The sequence below is a fragment of the Bison bison genome, unplaced genomic scaffold (assembly GCF_000754665.1).
Source record: "Bison bison bison isolate TAMUID 2011002044 unplaced genomic scaffold, Bison_UMD1.0 scf7180017864101, whole genome shotgun sequence".
Classification (NCBI taxonomy): domain Eukaryota; kingdom Metazoa; phylum Chordata; class Mammalia; order Artiodactyla; family Bovidae; genus Bison; species Bison bison.
Genome location: NW_011494673.1, coordinates 2,650,415 through 2,673,475, shown reverse-complemented (window position 1 = coordinate 2,673,475; position 23,061 = coordinate 2,650,415). Strand labels below are relative to the sequence as shown.

General features: G+C 39.2%; 1 protein-coding gene across 1 annotated transcript in view; it reads left to right on the top strand.

Moving 5' to 3' along the window:
• The window catches only part of LOC104987615 (chromosome unknown open reading frame, human C2orf61), a 36,513-nt gene that overhangs the window by 5,031 nt on the left and 8,421 nt on the right, over positions 1-23,061 (top strand). The window contains exons 4-5 of the mRNA XM_010838645.1: positions 10,805-10,869; positions 11,075-11,129. Coding sequence (XP_010836947.1) covers positions 10,805-10,869; positions 11,075-11,129 — 120 coding nt within the window. The remainder of the gene's footprint in view (positions 1-10,804; positions 10,870-11,074; positions 11,130-23,061) is intronic.

Here is a 23,061-nt window from a genome sequence, read left to right as displayed (position 1 = left end):
TCCAGAAATCAAACAAAGCATGCTTCACTTGCAAATATGTCCAGCAAGATGTTTCCCTTCTCAGCCTAACGTGGACATGGGAAATTTTTTTTGCCTTGCTGGGAACTCTTGGTAGGATTCCCCTGACTTGGGGTCTTATCTATGATGGGGCCATGCTTCTGGTCTCTTCAAGCAGTTGATATGGTATGTCCTCTTTTTTTAAAGAGAAAACTGCCTTTCAGTGAGTAGTCCTCATATTAGAGTGTGAATATGACTATACACCATAGGAAAGCTTTTGCAAGAATTTCTTGCAGAAATGAGCATTGTGATATCAGAAGAGTCAGGTTGTACTCTAAGCTCTACCAGTTCATGCATCACATTAAGGATACTGAGCACTGCTTCTTACAGCCCTGGGCTAGGTTCTGTAAAGGGAAGATGTTCCTGACTTAGAAATATTTAAGTAACAATACAAGAGCAAATAGATCAAGTGCTGAGATAAATGGTGTAGCAGGAAAGGCCTAGAGAGAGCTCAGTGAAGGTGGGATTGAAAGGCTAGAATGCTCCCTGGATTGAGTAGGACTGAAGTTGGACCTTGGATAATATATAACATTCCTGTGGTTCTTAATAATTTACCGTGAGCTTCCATGTATATTCTGTTAGTAGTTCTTCCCAGGCATTCTGAAATAGGCAAGATGGATGTCACCCCCATTTTACAGATGAGAAAACTGAGGTGAATAGGGATGAAGAAACTGGTTACGAGGTGCATAGCTTATAAAGAAGGCAGTGCTTTTTTATGGTTGACCCAATTTTATTTTGTTATTATTTTTTATTAAAGTATCGTTAGATAGCATCACCGACTCAAGGAAATGGATTTGAGCAAACTCCAGGAGACAGTGAAGAACAAGGAAGCCTGGCGTGCTTCAGTCTATGGGGTTGCGAGGTCTCAGACATGACTCCGTGACTGAACGACATAGTTGGGTTACAGTGTTGTGTTAGTTTCAGATGGGCAGCAGATTGACTCAGTTATACACATATATATCAGTTCAGTTCAATCACTCAGTCGGGTCTGACTCTTTGTAATCCCATGGCCTGCAGCATGCTAGGTTTCCCTGCCCATCACCAACACCCGGAGCTTGCTCAAACTCATGTCCATCGAGTCGGTGATGCCATCCAGCCATCTCATCCTCTGTCGTCCCCGTCTCCTGCCTTCAATCTTTCCCAGCATCAGGGTCTTTTCCAATGAGTCAGTTCTTTGCATCAGGTGGCCAAAGTATTGGAGTTTCAGCTTATATATATATATATAAATAATTCAGCTTATATATATATATACAGATATATATATTCAGCTTATATATATCTATAAATATATATATTTATAGATATATCTATTCTTTTTCAGATTCTTTTCTCTTATAGATTATTACAAAATATTGAGTATAGTTCCCTGTACTATAGGTCCTTGTTTAGTTCTCTATTTTATATATAATATTGTGTATATGTTAATCCCAAACCCCTAATTTACCCCTCCCTTCCTAGCTGTCCCCTTTGGTAACCGTAAGTTTGTTTTCCATGTCTGTGAGTCTTTTTCTGTTCTATAAATAAGTTTATTTGTATAGGCAAGCTGTACTTGTAACGAAGGGCTTCTGAGCCCCAGTTTGGTGCTGTTTCCAGTCTACTTTGTGCCTCTGGCCTTGAATGAGGGGCAGGGTTTCAGGGGGTGGAACCCAAAGGAGGCATTTCACAAGAAGGGTAGAGTTGAGACATGGACGTTGTCATTTGGGACTTTGGGCCTTAATATCTTCTATTTATAAAGGAGCTAATAATATGTATCAGTCTTTACAACCTTATTGGGATAATGTGATCATAATCTGAGACGATGCATTGCCACTTGGAGGTTGAATTGAATGGAAGGGGTTGTGGTTATTAGAATGGACAAGAAATCTTCAGCAAAATGAACCCATGTTGTGTCCAAGCAATGAACCCTTCCTAGGGCTTTGCAAATTATGGCTTTGAAACAGGACAGAATGATAAATGTTCACAGGGTAAATCTTATCCTGTTCGGTTCAGTGGATGAATACAAGCACTGAATTATACATAGACTTTTATGGCTTGGTATCAGGTAACCAGGCGACATGTGAAATCGTCTTGGCCACCTCCTATGCAAAAATCATTCTTCCTCAGCCTCCTCCACCATTTACTTCACTTCTGCTTCCTTTCTTCTGACTTTTTTGGGTTTCTGAGGGTAGACACAGGCCCACTGCTGAGAGAAGAAAAAATAGATGGTTGGTATTAGGCAAAATTTAACGCATTAAAAGACCATAAGAATTTGGCTTATCCAGAGGGATGGATAAAATGTTCTAAAAATTCTTTCTTTTCTTTCTCCTCTCTCTTCCACCTCCCAGAAAGGCTTGACCTCCAGAAACTAGAAGAATTAAATGTTTTCCTAATTTTATATTTCAAAGGTATATGATAATATATTCACAAGAGGAGAGAGATTCAGATGTAACCCTGTTTACTTGCCAGTAAAATTCATAATTCTGATTTTTTAATGGCAGAACTCAGTAAAACAGTCATTTGAATTCAAAGTAGATACAGTATACATTATTGTTGTTTACTAAGATCAGCATTCTCAAGCTTCATAATTCTTAATAGAATAGTCTTGTTATACCTCATTAATGCTGTTCTTTATTTGTAAGAAAGTTTTTGCTATTTTTAACACCTTTATTCTGAAGCATATGATTCAACTGGAGAATCTGTATGGAAGAATCATATGTGTGTTTATATTTATATTTTAACGTGTGTGTCTGTGCATGGTGGTGGTTCAATCGCTCAGTTGTGTCCGACTCTTGGAACACCATGGACTGTAGCCTGCCAGGCTCCTCTGTCCATGGGATTTCCCAGGCAAGAATACTGGAGTGGCTTCCCATTTCCTTCTCCAAGGAATCTTCCCAACCCAGAAATTGAACCCACGTCTCCTGCATTTCAGGCAGTCTTCTGCATTGCAAGTGGGTTCTTTACTGCTGAGTCACTAGGGAAGCCCATGTCTGTGTATATATACTCATCTATAGCTGGCTCTTTCCAAAGAGTATTTGATATGGACCTAAAGTTTTTACAATCATTTTTTTTTCTTATCAGAGAAATAGTATGTTTTTATTTTAGAATGTATATTCAAATATTCAAAAGTGGGACCATTTCTCTACAGTATGTGGTTTTATGACCTGATTTTCCCCAGTGTTGCTAACCCCTGGGTTACTTACTCTACCTTATTTGTGGATAATTTTAGCTCCTTTGCTCCCTGGCACTCTTTCCACTACTCCTGTCATAATTTCAGTACATTCAGAGATGATGATTTTTCCAACAATCTGGCTTCTCAGTGTTTTGAACTCTTCTTCACTTCAGCCACTCACTCCTTAGATTTTTTTCAACACCAATCATTTCAGCCATCCATAATTTCAGTTGCATGCATTGTACTGTGATCACTGTCCCCAGATCTTCTGCCTTGCTCACTCTGGCATCCCCAACCTCAAGAATTTTTCTGTTCCCCCAGTCTACAATCCATTGATCCTGCTGTTACTGGAAAAATGGGTTTGCCTCTTGGTGGATGTTGAACCAAAAGATACAGCCAAGCCAAAGAGCAGAGAAGGAAGGATTAACTTGCTGCTGCTCTCAAGGCCTCAAATCATTGTCATCCCTTGGGTGTCCCCACCATCCACAGGCTCTGGACCAGCTTGTGCAAGTGTGTGCATGTGCGTGCAGCATGTGTCTGTCCAAGACCCTATCTGCTTACACTACCACCTTTCATTGCCTTTCAACTTGCTGATATTTTCCTTCCTTTCAAAGCTTAAGTTCCATAGTTAATCATTAGAGTTACTCCCTGCACACAACCTCAATTCCTTGGCCTCTTGATGCTTCATCTTACTTGTTTGGCAAAGTCACAACCCTGGTCAGATCGCTCTGTGAACTTGGAACCTGCATTTGTGTAGCTGAATGACTAGTCTCATTTTCAGTTCTTTACCACCCATGGGTACAGAATTGTTGTTGTTCAGTCCCTAATCTGTTTACTCTCCCATTCTCCTGAGGTAGGTTTCTCTCACATCTTTCTTCTTTCCGAATCCTAAACACCTCCTCCTCAATCCTCATTCTTTTTTTCTCTTCTCAGACTCTTGGCTTGTTCAGCCCCTCCTTCCTGCCGTCTTCCATTTGGAGGCCCAGGCATGCATACCTCTTCCCCATCTGCTCTCACTCCCTGCTGATCTGATTTAGTCTCAAGGCTTTGAACACCAGCTGTTTGTTTGTGATTTCCAAATGTATATCTCCTATCCAGACTTCTCTGTTGAACTCCAGGCTTGTATATCCAGTTGTTGTTTTGACTTCTCTGTTTTATGTCAAATTCAGGGTTTCTCACCCTTGGCTCTGTTGACTTTTTGGACAGGATAATTCTTTGTGGTAGGGGGCAGTCCTATGCTTGTAGAATGTTTAACAGCATTTCAGGATAATTAGATGCCAATTAGCAGCCCCCGCTCCCAGTTGTTCTTCTCTGGTGGCTTAGACAGTAAAAAATCTGCTCTACAATGCAGGAGACCTAGGTTCAATCCCTGGGTTGGGAAGATCCCCTGGAGGAGGGCATGGCAACCCACTCCAGTATTCTTGCCTGGAGAATGCCCATGGATAAAGAAGCCTGGTGGGCTACAGTCCATGGGGTCGCAAAGAGTTGGACACGACTGAGCGACTAAGCATACCTCCCAGTTGCAACAACCAAAACTGTCTTCAGACATTGTTCAAATGTCCCCTGGGGAAGGAGGGAACTAAAAAAAAAAAACCAAAAACACTTCTGATTGAGACCCTCTAGATTTACTCTTTGTAACAGTGGGTGTGATCTCAGAGTGGCTCTTTTCAGGGCCAGCAGGTTGACGGTGAACTGGCTTCATCTGTGACCTCAACTCTTGTGTCTCCCCTCATTCTGGTCCTGACCAATGGTCTGTTCCGGGCTGCTTCTTGAATTTGCTACTCCCGATCCAACCTCATGTCTTTGCGATGGATCTTTCTTCATCTGGAATGCTCTTATCACAGATATCCATGTGACTTATTCCCTCTCCATCTTCAAATCTTTGTTCAAGGGTCACTTTCTCAATGAGCCTCATTTAAATTGGCCATCTGACACCCCTGACCTTTCCTGCCTTCCTCTTTTGTTTCCTTAGAACCTAGAGCCATCAGTATACTATATTATTTATTTACAGTTTGCATTTATTATTTGTTGTCTGCCTCCTCCCATGAGAGTAAAGCTTTATAGATGGCCTGAATACTTATCTGTTTTGTCCACTGTTACGTTTTTGCCTCTAGAATAGTGTCTGATTGGTTAATATTTGTTGAATGCATGAAATGAATTGATTGCTCGTATTTCTGAAATCTGACTGGGCCTTCATCATTTTGTTTCCCTGGATGTGTGATTATCTTTGGCTCTGCATTGTTCATTGCCCCTGAAAGGTTGTTTCCATGGATTCCCTAAGATGAAAGTGTTTTTCTTCCAGAGAAAGTTTGGTTTTGGTTTCTGCTAATATTTAGGGTGGTGCCACTTGAAATACACTGCTTATATATTCTTGGGTCACTCTAGTGATGGGAATTTGGACCAGAATCCATGAAAGGAACCAGCCCACAGTTACACTCTTTCAAGGATGGGTTTCTCCCTGTTGTCTCAATTCTGCTTAGCACCAAGACATGTCTTTCTGTACTCCCCTTAGCATTGGGGTGAGGTGGGAGGGTGGCTTTCAGGAAACTCCCTTTTAGGGCCTCCAGTTTCTGTGGGTAGGACTCCCAATAGATCACCATCATTGATGATCCAGGCTTTGGCCTCTGGATTCTTCTAGGGTTCTAAAGTTCACTCAAATCCAGGTCTTTTCCTCTGCTGAGTTTAGTCTGGACCAACTTAAGTCCTCTGAGCAAAACTAGGCCATTTGTATCTCTGGTTTCTTGCTATCTCTTGGTTTTGTTGTTGTTCAGTTGCTCAGTTGTGTCTGACTCTTTTGTGACCCCATGAACTATAGCACTCCAGGCTCGTCAGTCCCTGGGACTCTCCAGGCAAGAAAGCTGGAGTGGGTTTCCATGCCTTTTTCCAGGGGATCTTCCTGACCCATGGATAGAACCTGAGTCTCTGATGTCTCCTGTCTTGGCAGGTGGATTCTTTACCTCTTGGTGTGGGGATCTTATATTCCTTATGACTTTATTATCAGTTTCATTTCTTGTCAAAAGCTCTTATTTATTTTGTATATTTTGTCCCTCATTTCTAGTAGTTGTCTACAGCGGGAAGGTTCATCATCCAAATAACCTAGCCTGCCAATAGCAGAAACCAGAACTTTGCATTTTTCTTCGAAATATATTTTGAATCTTTTCCATGCATCATGATGCAAAGAAATGGAAAGATAGCCCATGTTCATTGTTCAGAAGAGTTAATATAGTTAAAATGTCTGTACTACCCAGATCAATCTATAGATTTAATATAATACCTGTCAAAACACCCATGACTGTTTTTTTTTTTACATAATTAGAACATAATCCTAAAATTTATATGGAACCACAAAAGACCCTGAATAGGGAAAGCAATCTTGAGGCAAAACAACAAAGCCAGAGTTATCACCCTCTCTGATTTCAGACTATACTACAAAGTTACAGTGATCAAAACAGCATAGTAATGGTATAGATAAATGGGACAGAATAGAGAGCCCAGAAATAAAACCGTGCCTTTACGGTTAATTAAGTTACAACAAAGGATGCAAGAATGTACAGTGGGAAAAAGACTGTCTCTTTAGTATTGCTGCTGGGAAAACTGGACAACTACATGTGAAAGAATGAAATTAGAGCATTTTCCTACATCATCCTAATGAGTAGGGTTGGATTTTTTAATTTATCCCAATTTTCTGACCTTGTTGGAATTGGTATAACACAACTGAATTACATATCCACACTAATAGCTTCCTGTCTTTTTCTGTGACTCCAAGCTACTGCAGGATTTCTGAGTGCCTAATCAGCATGGATTGAAACATTAATTAACTAGGATCAACTATTTTTATGGGCATATTGTCTAGATTCTCTGAGCCTTACATTACAAGTGAGGAATGAAGAAGCATATGCAGGAATTAGAGTAAAATGTACTTACTGTATATAAATGCATGCATGAAAACATGCATTACATATATGCACAAGGGAGCCATCCAGATAGTTTGCAACATGTTCAGCAATGCACAGAGAAGCAATCTCTTGTGTAAGGCAGCTGAGTATTTAAGACTTCCTGGAAAAGTCAGTCCTCTCTCAGCCATATTAAATAGCAAAGAATGGCCATTGCCAAGTAAAGTAGGACAAATAAAGAAGCTATGGATAACCAGTATTCCTTCTAGAGTAAGGCTAAGAGTTTTTCCATGATTGCTTCCTTGAAAAAAATCTTATGCAATTGCTGAGTATAGATGAATAAACAGTGGCTTTAAAGTTTTTTTTTTTCCCCTCACTTTTCAGTTCTCTTTCTTCCTTCTCCTCCTGTATATGTGTATATAATGTGCCTGAGTGGGAGAGAGAGGGAGCAGATAGCGAGGTGCATGAAGCATACATTCACAGTGTAAAGTAAATAGAAAGCAAACACCTGTGTCATCGTCATCAAAATCAAGAAGTAGAATGCTGTGCCCCCCAAGAAAGCCCCCTGCTTAAAATGCATGTCTATGCTTCCAGCATATAATAATAATAATAATAAATACCTATGTTCCCTAGGTGTTTATTCTGTCAAGTGAGCAATGAACAATGCACAGGTGCATTAGGACATTGTGTCTATTTCATCATAAAATTTGTATTTACTGTTATTATCACTGAATCCACAGAAAATGCCTCTGCAGTCAAAATTCTGTGTTAATATGTGAAAGATAGCTGTAGGATCAGATACAACAGGTGAACTTACTACATGAGGCAGATAACACCAGGATATGAACGTCTCGTTTCCAACAAGAGCAGTATTGTATTTTTAAATCTGATTTTAAATTAATAGGGGTGGAAGAAGAATGCCCGTTTTGAGCAGGATTCAACTCCTCCCTGCCAACTCCTGGAACACAGGAAGTTCCCGTCTGTCTTCCCCTGGCTTCTCATTCTCTTTCTTTTTCTCCATCCCTCCCTTCACAGAGCCCACTAGCTATGCTTACCAGTTCCTAATTCTCCCTTGCTTCTCTTACTGTGGGCTGACATCCACAGACCCAGGGATAATGGAGCTATCCAGGCAGTTTGTAACAAGTTTCACAGTGGGCAGAGAGACAGTCCATTCCACAATGTTCTTCCTTCTTAGAATCTCCCCCTTGCCCCCGTTAAGGGGTCTTACCTTTCTTAAAAGCTACTCAAATCTCACTGTCTTTACCATCTTTATATCACCCAGTTAGATTTATTTATTTATTTCTCCCCCCTACCCAGTTTTACTGAGGTATAACTGACAAATAAAACTGAACATATTTAAGGTGTACAACATGATTTGATATATGTATAAATTGTGAAATGATTACCACAGTCAAGTTAATTAACACATCGATCACCTCACACAGTTACCATTTTGTGTGTGAGTGTGTGTGTGTGTGTGATAAGAACACACAAGATCTACTCTCCTAGCAATTCTCAAGTGTGCAATACAGTATTATTAACTATAGTCACTATGCTGTGCATTATATCTCCAGAACTTATTTATCTTAATAATAAAGTTTGTACTTTTGACCAATGTTTCTCCGTTTCCCCCATCTGTCAGCTCCTGGAACCACCATTTTACCCTCTGTTTCTGAGTACAGCCCTTTCATATTCCACATGTAAGTGTTATAAAATGGTATTCGTCTTCCTCTGTTTGGCTTATTCGACTTAGAATAATGCTGTCCAGGTTCATCCATGTTGTTGCAAATACTAGGATTTCTTATTTTTAATGGCTGAACAATATAATATATACATTAAGGGACTATATATCACATTGTCATTATCCATTCATCCATGGATGGACACCTAGTTTATTTCCATAGCTTGGTTGTTGTGAATAATGCTGCAGTGAATGTGCAACTGAAGATATCTCTTCCAAATATTGATTTTGTTTCCTCTGGATATATACCCAGAAGTGGGACTGCTGGATGATATGGTAGTTTTGTTTTTGATTTTTGAAGAATCTCCATACTGTTTTCCATAATGGCCATACCATTTTATGTTTCCACCAAAGTGCACAGTTCAGTTTGTTTTGTTTTTTGCACGTGGATCTCCAGTCTCCCAGATACCATTTATTGAAGAGACTATAGCTTCCTTATTGTGTATTCTTGGTGCCCTTGTCAAAGGTTAGTTGACCATTTCTGTCTGGATTTATTTCTGGGCTCTGTATTTTGTTCCATTCATCTATGTGTCTGTTTTTTGCTAGTATCATACTGTTTTGATTACTGTAGCTCTGCAGTATAGTTTGAAATCAGAATGTGTGATGCCTTCAGCTTTGTTCTTCTTTCTCAAGTTTGCTTTGATTATCTGGGGCCCTTTGTGGTTCTATATTGATTCTAGAGTTGTTTCTTCTATATCTTTGAAAAAATGCTGTTTTATGCTAGGGATTACACTGAATCTGTAGATGGCTTTGGATAATTTGGATATTTTAACAATATTAATTCTTTGAATCCATAACCATGGTATATCTTTCCATTTATTTGTGTCTTCAGCTTCTTTCATCAGTGTCTTATACTTTTCAGTGTACAGATCTTCCATCTACTTAGTCAGATTTATTCCTAACTATGTTATATTTTTGATGCTATTGTAAATGAGCTTGTTTTCTTAATTTTTTTTTAGCTTGTTCATTATTAGTGTATAAACTCAACTGATTTTTGTGTTGTTTTGTATGCTGCCGCTTTACTGATTTTGTCATTAGTTCAAACAGTTTTTTGGTGGAGTTCTTTGTTGTTTAGTTGCGAAGTTGTACCCCACTCTTTTGTGAACCCATGGGCTGTGGCTCACCAGTCTCCTCTGTCCACGTGATTTCCCAAGCAAGAATACTGGAGTGGGTTGCCATTTCCTTCTCCAACGGATCTTCCCAACCCAGGGATCAAACCTGCATGTCCTGTATTGGCAGGCAGATTCTTTACCACTAAGTCACCTGGGAAGCCCGGAGTTCTTTAGAGTATTTTATATGTAAGATTATGTCATCTGCAGACAGGGACAATTTTACTACTTCCTTTACAATTTGGATACCTTTTATTTCTTTTTCTTGCAGAATTATTTGCTAGGACTTCCAGTACTATGTTGAATAGGAATGGAGACATAGGCACCCCTATTCTGTTCCTGGACTTAGAGGAACAGCTTTTTAGCTTTTCACCACTGAGTATGTGATGTTAGCTATGCGTCATCCATTTGGGTTAATCTCTCTCTATCCCCCAGATGTCCAGTCTTTAACTTTTAGTATTGGTTATAGTGTTTTATGTTAGAATTGTTTATGTATTATGAGAATATGGCCTGTATTTCCCACCACTCCTAGTAGTTCTTTACCAGCAGAGCATGCTCACTATTTTGTGGTCAGTTGGATTTGTTGAATCAAGTATACTTAAAATGTGATTAATTGTATAGCATTTTTCTACATACCACTGCAGGTGTACTGTCATAAAATTCACCATGAAAAGTGAGTATCTGTTGAGTGTTTTGAAGCTCTACCTTTGAAAATATACCTTTTCCATTCTTAAAATAGAAAATAAATGATATAATGTTGGTATGGTCATAAAATAAATTATATGAATGATAGATAACAAAGTGAGTTTGAGACCTATGTTAATCTTTTATTGGTGTCCTTGTCTGTTCTGTGTAGTCAGTTAAGCTTTCACCAGGGCAATACGAGCTACTTCCTCCACCAGTTCCCAAGCAAGCTTCCAGGTAATTAAGTACTTATTAAGTTGCTTTTACTAATTTCACTCATGCCTTTCTATTTACATACTTAATAGCCAACACTAATGACTTTTAAACCTCATGTATGCCCATTATATTCAGATTAGCATTTTAAAATATTTAATAAGAATATGTTAAAGATCCTTACATTTAAAAATATGTTTGGAAAATCGTACCTTTTTTTTTAATATAGGAGCTTCGTATTTCGTTCTACGGTTCAAAGGTTTCCAACAGGCTGCTTCACTCCTGTAAGTATATTGATAGACCATAAACTCATGATGAATTTGATATTTAAAATAGGCAGTGATTCCTTTTGAGATGTCAAGATTAACATTTCACTCATCATAGTAGAAAGGCAATGAATGATTAATGTGTTGATTCAAGATATACTTAAAATATATCTGAAGATACAGCGGGGGTGGCAATGTAAGTAACACATTTGTAAAGTTATAGAAGAAAAGTAAAGGCTCTTTTACTTTATTTAGCTCTTGATTCACATGACCTTCTCATTGAGGTCATCCCTAGTCACTTGTTCAGAATTCCCTATCCCCCTTTCTTGGTTTATTTTTCTTTATAGTGCTCATCACCATCTGATACACTTCATCTAAAAATTTACTTACCATGTTTTCATCTGTCTCCCCACAGAACGTAAACTTCACAAAGGTGGGGATTTTTGTCTGTTCTTGTCTTGTATACTGAGCATCTAGGAAAATGGTTCACACAGAGTGCAGAGTATTTGTTGAATTAATCAATTATTAAAACCATTAGAGATATTCAGTAGATCACTGTATTATTAACAAGAAAGAAAAGTATACCTAGTTTCTTTCTTTTCAAAAATGTAAAAATGCTTTCCCGTTTCTAAAAATTTTCAAATACGCGTACATGTGTTTGATAAAAATTAACTATTTTAGATAAGTAATCAGTAGGATGCCAAAAAATAAAAAGGGAAGAATGAGAAACTATGAAGCTATTTCAGGGTGTTTTGATGGACTATAGTTATTTATTTGTAATTAGAAACAGCAGTGCAAGGGGGGAGACATACAGTGAACATCTGAAAGAGGAGCTGAGATAACCAAACTGAGCTCAAAAACAGACTCCAGAATACATAAGATCTCTGTGTTTGATAAAGAAGGCATGACAAATCAGTAGGAAAGAGAGAGATTTTATGCTAGATGATTAATTAACTTGTAAATATTAGACTCTTCCTACCACATATAGTAAATTCCATACTGACCAAATAATTAAATGCTTTTGAACTATAAAACTAGAAGAAAATATATTAGCATATATTTAATTTTGGGCTTCCAGGTGGTGCTAGTGGTAAAGAACCTGCTTGCCAATACAGAAGGCATAAGAGATGTGGGTTTGATCCCTGGGTCGGGAAGATCCTCCGGAGGAGGGCATGGCAACCCAGTCCAGTATTCTTGCCTGGAGAATCCCATGAACAGAAGAGCCTGGTGGGCTCCAGTCCACAGGGTTGCAAAGAGCTGGACACAACTAAAATGACTTAACATACACACACACACACACATTTAATTTTAGGATAAGGCAGATTTTCTGAGACAACAGAAATGAGTGGATTGCAAAGGAAAAGAAGCCTTAGGTTTGATTACATAACATTTTGAATTTTTTGTACACCAGGAAACAAACTATAAACAAAGTTAGTAGGCAAACGCAAATTAGGAAAAATATTTTCGACATACATGGCAGATAAATAGTTAATGGCTTATCTTAAATTCTGTTAATAATTTATAGGAAATAGAAAAGTAAAACAGATAAAGACAGTGAATAGACCATTTGTAAATAAGAAATTCAGATATCCAGTAAAGGTGAAAAAATTTTGGTCTCACCAATACTTAAGTGTGGGAAACTGAAAAGCCGACTGAGGGGCTTCCCTGGTGGTCTAGTGGTTAAAGAATCTTTTTAAATTGAAGTATAGCTGATTTACAGGCTTCCCTGGTAGCTCAGCTGGTACAGAATCTGCCTGCAATGCAGGAGACCCCAGTTTGATCCCTGGGTTGGGGAAGATCCCCTGGAGAAGGGAATGGGTACCCACTCCAGTATTCTGGCCTGGAGAATTCCATGGACAAGGAACCTGGCAGGCTACAGTCCATGGAGTTGCTAAGAATGAACTTTCACTTCATTTGATTTAATATTAAACACTTCATTTGATTTAATATTTAACACATTTAATATTGTGTTTCAGGTGTAAACAAAGTGATTCCATTTTATATATGTATTTTTTCAGATTATTTTCCATTATGGGTTATTATAAGATATTGAATATAGTCCCTGGCTATACAGTAAATCCTGTTGCTTATATGTTTTATGTGTAGTATTAGTAGTTTATATCTATTAATCACGTATGTCTTAATTTACCCTCCCTCTCTCCCCTTTTGATAACTGTCCGTTTGTTTTCTGTGTTTTTGTTTTGTGTATAGATTCACTTGTATTATTTTTTTGATTCTACATGTAAGAATCTAGATACATATCATATGTGTTTGTCTTTCACTTTCTAACTTACTTCAATTAGTGATAATCTCTGGGTCCATCCTTGTTGCTGCAAATGGCAGTATTTCATTTTTTATGACTAAATAACACTCTGTTGTATATCTACCACATCTGCTTTATCCAGTTTCTGTTGATGGGCACTTGAGTTGTTTCCATGTTTGGCTGTTGTCAATACTGCTGCTATGAAAACTGGGGGGTGTGTATCCTTTCAAATTAGTTTTCATCTTTTCCAGGTAAATGCCAAGGAATAGGGTTGCTAGATCATATGGTAACACTATTTTAGGGTTTTTTTCCTTTAAATAAGATGTGACTTTATTGCTAAATAGGTGCTCAGTGATTATCTAGAGAGTACTAAAGAATGAGATATAATGAATTTGCAAATTGTTATCAAAGACTCAATGACATTAGAGTCATTGTCCCATGTTTTCCCATGAGTTTATTTAAATATTGAAAATGCCTTTTTCAAAATATATATCCTAAAAATTTGCTGATTTACTATTTGCCAAGCATTCTGCTAGGCATTTTTTAAAAAATGTATCTATTTTTAATTGGAGGATAGTTGCTCTGCCATATTGTGTGGGTTTATGCCATACATCAGCATGAATCAGCCATAGGTCTTGTGTATGTCCCCTCCCTCTTGAGCCTTCCTCGCATCTCCCACGCTGTTCCACCCCTCTAGGTGATCACAGAGCACTGGGTTGGGCTCCCTGCCTCGGGCGGTAACTCCCCACTGGCCATCTGTTCGCATGCGGTGATGTGTGCATCTCAGTGCTGCTCTCTCCATCGTCCCCCGTCTCCTTCCCCTGCTGTGCCCACGAGTCTGTTCTCTGTGTCTGCGTCTCCATTGCTGCCCTGCAGATGCGTTCAGCAGTACCATCTTTCTGGATTCCATATGTATGTGTTGATATACGATGTTTGTTTTTCTCTTTCTGACTGACTTCACTCTGTATAATAGCCTCTAGGTTCATCTCCCTTGTTAGAACTGACTCAAATGTGTTCCTTTTTATGGCTGAGTAATTGTGTATATGTACCACAGCTTCTTTATCCATTCATCTGTCAATGGACATCTAGGTTGCTTCCATGTCCTGGTTATTGTAAATAGTGCTGCGATGAGCGTTGGCACACATATGTCTTTTTCAATTATGCTTTCTTGAGGGTATATGCCCCGTAGTGGGCTTGTTGGGTCATACGGTAGCTGTATTCCTAGTTTTTTAAGGACTCTCCATACTATGCTCCATAGTGGCTGTATCAATTTATTTTCCCACCAACAATGCAAGAGTGTTTCCTTTTCTCCATATTCTCTCCAGTATTAATTTATAGATTTAATTTATAGATTATTAATTTTTTATTTATAGATTTATACATTTTTTAATTTGTAGATTTAATTTATAGATTTTCTGATGATGGCCGTTCTGACTGGTGTGAGGTGATACCTCATTATAGTTTCGATTTACATTTCTCTAATAATGAGGTGGTTGGATGGCATCACCACGTCATCCATATGATGTTCGATGACATCATGTCAATGGACTTGAGTTTGAGCAAGCTTCAGGAGTTGGTGATGGACAGGGAAGCCTAGCGTGCTGCAGTCTATGGGGTCGCAAAGAGTCGGACACGATTGAGCAACTGACCTGAGTAATGAGTGATGTTGAACATCTTTTCATGTGTTTATTCGACATCTGTGTGTCTTCTGTGGAGTATTTTTAGTTTTTGAAGGAACCTCCATACTGTTCTCCATAGTGCCTATACCAGTTTACATTCCCCCCAGCACTGTAGGAGGCTTCTCTTTTCTCCACACCCTCTCTAGCATTTATTATTTGTAGACTTTTTGGTGATGGTCTTTCTGACCAGTGTGAGGTGATACCTTGTTGTGCTTTTGATTTGGATTTCTCTAATAGAGATGCTGAGCATCTTTTCATGTGCCTCTTGGCTGTCTGTATGTCTGGAAGTTCTCTCAATTCCTGTTTTCAATAAAGGTCCCTGTCTTCCCATCACCTGGGATCCTGGATCCAGGTCTATGGCTCAATCTCTTTAGAAATGAAACCTTTCATCTCCTACAGGGATGAGGAAAGGGCAGCTACCTGACTGCTAAAAGTAGATACCTAGGGACCTAGAGAAAAGAGCTCACTCAACCCTCCTGCACTTCACTGATGCCTAAGGCCTGAAATTCCTGAGCTTTTCTTGGATTCCTTGGGCCTCACCCTCACCTCCACCTCGCTGATGCCTAAGGCCTGAAATTCCTGAGCTTTTCTTGGATTCTGTGGAGGAAAACAGCCCACTTTTCATCAGCAGGCCCTCTCCATGCACCAGGCTTCAGCGTTCTCCACCCTGCCACGTCAAGGACCATTCCTCCAAACTGCTTCACATTCTCTCAAAATACATGATCTCTGTTGGGTGTTATCTCTTCTCTTGATTGTATGTGTGTGTATATATGTGTGTATAGAGGTGTGTGTGTCTGGGTGGAAGAGATAGTTATGCCTTTTTATTTGACAAGGGAGGAGTGATAATAAATGCATGTGTAAATAAATGCATTGGCTTTGGTAGTAAGCGGTCAAGACAGTTCCCCTACCCTCACACACTGGGTGATATTATATTTCCTTTGAAATGCATGCTTTCAATGAATGCCATGAGTTGAATAATGATTTGTTTATTATTCAGTTCAGTTCAGTTACTCAGTCGTGTCCGACTCTTTGTGACCCCATGAATTGCAGCACGCCAGGCCTCCATGTCCATCACCAACTCCCAGAGTTCACTCAAACTCACGTCCATCGAGTTGGTGATCGACATCAAGTCCTCCTGCCCCCAATCCCTCCCAGCATCAGAGTCTTTTCCAATGAGTCAACTCTTTGCATGAGGTGGCCAAAGTACTGGAGTTTCAGCTTCAGCATCATTCCTTCCAAAGAACACCCAGGGCTGATCTCCTTCAGAATGGACTGGTTGGATCTCCTTGCAGTCCAAGGGACTCTCAAGAGTCTTCTCCAACACCACAGTTCAAAAGCATCAATTCTTCGGTGCTCAGCTTTCTTCACAGTCCAACTCTCACATCCGTACGTGACCACAGGAAAAACCATAGCCTTGACTACTAGACGAACCTTTGTTGGCAAAGTAATGTCTCTGCTTTTCAATATGCTATCTAGGTTGGTCATAACTTTTCTTCCAAAATTAGATGGGTTTTAGTCCAAGTTAGGCATCCTGAAGGGTAAGCAGCCTGGTATGTGAAATAGCACAAAGCTGTTGATTCTGACAGCTTTTGCCTTTGTTCTCATTGCTTTTTATGGAAGAGAAGGTTTTTAGAGATCCTTATTCTGCCATTTTCATTGATGTCACCTCATCCATACCATTTTATAAATAAAAGTGATTCACAGCTTGGAACATCCTGTCTTTCACCAAAGTGAAAAGAATACTTTCATGGAAAAGGTTCCAAGATATAGAATTAGCCCAGGGCCGTGATTCATGTCTGTCCTAAACATGCATTCCCAGAGCAGACTTGTGGGTTTAGTTTAGATCCCCAAACTTGTAAACGGCAGAGAGCAAACTGCTTTGATCCCAGTGGTGGGAGATTGTGGCACTCGGTGTGAGAAAATGATGCTTGCTAGGAGAATATCATCCCAGACGTTCTGGAAATCAATGCCTTGATCCTTAGTATTACATTAATTTACATCTCTACCAGCAGTTAAAAGAGTGTCCATTTCAGGAAATCTGTATATATCTTGTTTAGCATTGTTAATTTGATAGTAAAAGAATGACATCTCATTATTTTAATTTAATCCATAGGATCAGAGGCTACACGTGCTAATTATTTGTTAGCTAGTTTCTTGTGGCTTTTCTTGCACGCTTTCTGGTCACATTCTTCACCTAGTTATCTACTGGATGGAGTCATAACATTTTTTTTTAAGGTTTTTTTGGTGTGGACCATTTTTGAAGTCTTTATTGAATTTGTTACAATATTGTTTCTGTTTTATGTCTCCTTTTTTGGCATGTGGGATCCATGACCCGGGATCGCACCCCTTGCACCAGAAGGCAGAATCTTTAAAAAAAAATTTCTTTCTTTCTTTTTGGCTGTGCTGGGTCTTCATTGCTGTAGGTGGGCTTTCTCTAGTTGCGGGGAAGGAGCTACTCTGTAGCTGTGGTATGTGAGCTTCTCATCGCTGTGGCTTCTCTTGTTGGAGTATGTAGGCTCTAGAGTGCGGCTCAGTAGTTGTGTGAAAGGGATTAGTGCCTTGTGGCACGTGGAATCTTCCTGGACCAGGGATCGAACCTGTGTCTCCTGAATTGGCAGGCAGATTCCTAATCACTGGACCACCAGGGAAGTTCCTAACATTCTTTTTTTGTTGCTTTGTATATACTCTATAGTGAAGAAATAGTAATGCTTGCATTTGCTGAAGTTTTTCAGGAATTTTGGCTTTTACTTTTGTGTTTTCATATTTACACAAGTTTAAAATGTAAAATGTTTATATCGTCAGATCAGAGTTTGTAATTACCTTCTGGAGTGTAAAGTTCCATGAAAGAAGGGGCTGTCTTATTCACTGATGCCCCCAGCCCCTAGTACAGTGCTTCAAAAATGTGCTGAATGAACGAATGAAATCTTTGTATCCTTTCCTTTTCCATTTCTCCCTTAAATATTTAAAAAAATTCCCTCCAGAAATATAATGTCACTTGTAATTCTCTTCAGTTTTGGGGGGCATTAAAAAAACAAACAAACAAATGTATCACTCTTTTAAAATGTGTTATGTGTAAGATCACAGTGTCACTTGAGCGTTCTTGACTTAGGACAGGTTGCCTCACCATTGGTATACATGAAACCTACAGTCACCAGAAATCTGACCTGCAGATCAGGTGCAAGACAGCATGACGACATTCAGACATTCACTGAGTCACTTTAAACCCTTTAGAGAATAAGGCAAATTATAAAAGATGGATACTTACAAGTTTATCTCCTTTCCTTCCGTTATCTGTGAAAACTAGCTCATTGAAATGTGTTAGTCATTTATACCTAGAATCCCCAGGGGCAGCCTATCAAAAGAATGAAGAAACATGTGAAAATGTGGCAGATCACTACTCCATTTTTTAGTTGTGAAAAGTACAGTTACATTGAATTTTAAAATACTCTAGGATCTTATGTGCCTGAAAGTTCCTCCATGTGGACAAGCCATTATCACTTGTTAAAACACACAGCCTTTTTGTTTAGGTCAGGAATTCCGTAGATGAATTTACACGTTGTCCCTAAGGTGTCAGTGCCTCTCAGGAGAGGCAGTTGCCAAGGGATTTGTCTTGTTGGAAGATGGTTTCTAATCTTTAGATTACCAATATAAGGTTGTATACTTACTGGATACTTCAGTTATTGATGAAATAATAATAATAATTGATTATGGCTGGGGTGGATGCATGCATGCTCAGTCATGTCTGACTCTTTGCCACCTGGATCAGTAGAATTGTTTTGTGTGTAGGAAGGACCGAGGGGAGTGTTTGTGTGAACGTTTTGCAATAGACACCAGAAGATATGTTCTACCAAAAGTAAAAAGGGCCCTTTTGTACTCACAGAAAAAATTGTATTTGGAAACTTGTACCAGTCACCATTTCCTTTTAGCACCGTGATAATAATGACCAAGTCCTGCAGATCCTGAGATCCAATGCAAACACACAGTTCCCTCATAGCAAGTTTTTTTTTTTTTTGCTGCATGGCAGGCACGTGAGATCTTTATTTCTCCAACCAGTGATTGAATCTGCACCCCTTGCATTGGAAGCATGAAGTCTGAACCATTGGCCTACCAGGGAAGTCCCCAGGATTTTTTCCAAGAGTAGAAAACAAACTGCAACAAATCATAGTCATTCTTATCCAAGCAAAGCAGACAAAGTAAAACTTGCCATTTGCAGTTTCTCCTCCTCTCATCCTTCCCTTTAATTCTTGACCTGCAGAAAAATTGCATGAGTTTTGTTTCCTCCTGAATGCATTTCACAATTTGGGCATTTAGGACAGCAGATATCCTGCACAACTTCTTTGGACATATAGGAAATACTGATGACTTTAAGGTGAGGAGGAGTAAGGAAGATTTTGTTTTTCTGTTTTCCCCAGTATCTATGAACCATAGCGTCAGTGCTTTTCTAGTCTCTCGCTGGTGGAAGTATACAGAATACAACCCCTTGCAAAGCCACCAAAGTATTGAGCCACCAAAACTGTTTATATCTTTCAGCCAATTAATTTCATTGTTTGAAAACTCTCCTAAAGTAATAATTTATTTGTAATAATATTCATCTATGCAAAGAATATCATCAAGGGATTGTTTATAATAGCAAGATGATGAGATAGCCACAATTTCATATCTAGGAGAAGGAAATAATTTTAAAAGAATATTACCATATCTACACAGAGGAATATTTTACAGCCATTAAAATAATTACTGTTAAAATTATGAAATAGCACCAGAAATGTTTATGAACTAACTTAGCAATCCCCAGCCTTCTTGGCACCAGGGACTGGTTTCATGGAAGGCGATTTTTCCAAGGAACAGGCGGGGAGCAGGGGAGATCCCTGATCTCTTGCATAGTGAAAAAATGCAGGTTGCAGTTTGGTATATCTATCATGATGAAAGTCATGCAAGAAAAATTATGTTATTAAAAACATGAAATGCAGCAAAATGCTTTTAGTGGCTATGCTGAGATGTTGTGAGGTGGGTGTAAGATGTTGTAAGGGTGGGTGTTTGCTTCCTTTCTCTCTTTTGCATTGCTATTATAATCTTTCAAAATACAATTTTTAAAAGTCAGAAGCATAGTTTGAAGAAAGGAGCCATGGAAATGGTCAACATAATATATTTTGTTACTTTAATAAAGATAATGCCATTATTACTACTTAATCAGGACTCAGTCATTCATATGATTTGGGACTTCCAGCAGTGATTTGCTGAGCAGATTCTTTTCAATTAATCCTCACAGTTGCATATAAAATGAAAAATGAGAGGGATATGCATCTTTCCTGGCAGTAGAAATAAAATCTTACAATGTCAAATGAAAAAAAATGGGTTTCTTTTATTTGATGTCAGAAGTATTTCAAGACGTTTCTGTATTTCTTAAAACCTGACAAGCCTGTAAAGAATAGGAAAAGATCAGATAAACAGGAAAGAGTTTGTCCAGAGACAAATGAACATTATGTGATTTATCTGTTTTAGTCACATTTGACAGAAGTTTGAAAAGGGGAGAGCAGATTCATGGCATACTCTCTGCATTAAAACTAACATTATGGGGACTTCCCTGGTGGTCCATTGGTTAGCACTTTGCCTTCCAATACAGGGGGTGGGGGTTCGATCCCTTGTTAGGGAGCTAAAGTCCCACATGCTTCACAGCCAAAAACCTAAAACCTAAAACAGAAACAATACTGTAACAGACTCAATAAAGACTTTAAAAATGGTACACATCAAGAAACATTAAAGAAAAAATACTAGCATTATAAAAGAATGCTGAACCATTTCGGTTATTTCTGCAATTAAGGAATTAGTTCGATTAAAAACTCAGCTTAAAATCCCGTGAGGAGCAGAAAAATAATTAGTAAACATGGTCACATTGAAAAAAAGCCAAATAGATGTCTGTTTGAATGGAATCTGAAAGTTAAGATGATTAAAACAGTTCCCATTGTCAGTCTTCTCAAAGAGTTCACTTGTAGGTAACATTTTTGGAAAAATCAGTTCAGTTCAGTCAGTCACTCAGTCGTATCCGACTCTTTGCGACCTCATGGACCGCAGTATGCCAGGCCACCCTGTCCATCACCAACTCCCAGAGTTTACTCAAACTCATGTCCATTGAGTTGGTGATGCCATCCAGCCATCTCATCCTCTGTCTTCCCCTCTTCTCCTGGCTTCAATCTTTCCCAGCATCAGGGTCTTTTCAAATGAATCAGCTCTTCACATCAGGTGGCCAAAGTATTGGCCTTCCAATGAACACTCAGGATTGATCTCCTTCAGGATGGAGATCTCCTTTAGGTTGGATCTCCTTGCAGTCCAAGGGACTCTCAAGAGTCTTCTCCAATACCACAGTTCAAAAGCATCGATTCTTTAGCGCTCAGATTTCTTTATGGTCCAACTCTCACATCCATACACAGCTACTGGAAAAACCATAACTTGGACTACACAGACCTTTGTTGGCAGAGTAATGTCTCTGCTTTTTAATATGCTGTCTAGATTGGTCATAACTTTCCTTCCAAGGAGCAAGCGTCTTTTAATTTCATGGCTGCAGTCACCATCTGCAGTGATTTTGGAGCCCCCCAAAATAAAGTCAGCCACTGTTTCCACTGTTTCCGCATTTACTTGCCATGAAGTGATGGGACCAGATGCCATGATCGTAGTTTTCTGAATGTTGAGTTTTAATCCAACTTTTTCATTCTCCTCTTTCACTTTCATCAAGAGGTTCTTTAGTTCTTCACTTTCTGCCATAAGCGTGGTGTCATCTGCATATCTGAGATTACTGATATTTCTCCTGGCAATCTTGATCCCAGCTTGTGCTTCATCCAGCCCAGCGTTTCGTTTCTCATGATCTACTCTGCATATAAGTTAAATAAAGTGAAAATGAAGTCTCTCAGTTGTGTCTGACTCTTTGCGACTCCATGGACTGTAGCTCACCAGGCTCCTCCATCCATGGAATTTACTAGGCAAGAGTACTGGAGTGGGTTGACATTTCCTTCTCCAGGGGATCAGCAGGGTGACAATATACAGCCTTGACGTACTCCTTTTCCTATTTGGAACCAGTCTGTGTTCCATGTCCAGTTCTAACTGTTGCTTTCTGACCTGCATACAGAAAAATATAACTTTTCAAATATAACTACAGATGTACTAGGGTTTTTTAAGAAGTATGGAGTTCAGAGATACCATCAACTCTTCAAACTTACTTTTATTTGTTTATTTGACTGTGCTGGGTCTTAGTTGCAGTCCATGAGATCAGGGTTTGAACCTGGGCCCCCTACATTGGGAGTATAGAGTCCTAGCCACTAGACCACCAGGGAAGCCCCAGTACTGTCAATTTTTAATTTCACAAATGTAGATAACTTTTGGCCTCTGCCGAGTTTAGTTCTACCCTATCCACCAGCATACTTGTCTCCTTTCTCCTCTGAACCTTTAGACGTATTCTTACAGAATTCTAGAGTTTCCTGAGTGTACACCCTGCCACATGCCTCCTCCTGAATTCCCACAGAGGCACGCCCAGCTCCTCTCTGTGCCCTCCTCCACCCAGGGCTCTCCCCTCCTTGCTGGGGCACCTCTTTTCTCCTGGGCAGTGTGGTCCAGTTATCACACCATCCACCCCACCAAATTTGGGTGAGATCCTTTTTACCACCATGTCTAGTAATTTCAGTTTGTGTTGTGTATTTCTTATGTTTTGCATGTGTATATATATATAGACATTGGGGGCTATACATTTTACTTTATCTCTGACTTTTTCTCTTTTCAAGTATGATTCATTGAAAATTGTTTGTGTCTAGGATCAATAGAGACAGACTATGTGCTCTTTCTAGGTTCCCTTTAGCTTTATGATTTTAAAAGGAAAATAGCTTAAAACTCTTGAGAGTCCCTTGGACTGCAAGGAGATCCAACCAGTCCATTCTAAAGGAGATCAGCCCTGGGATTTCTTTGGAAGGAATGATGCTAAAGCTGAAACTCCAGTACTTTGGCCACCTCATGTGAAGAGCTG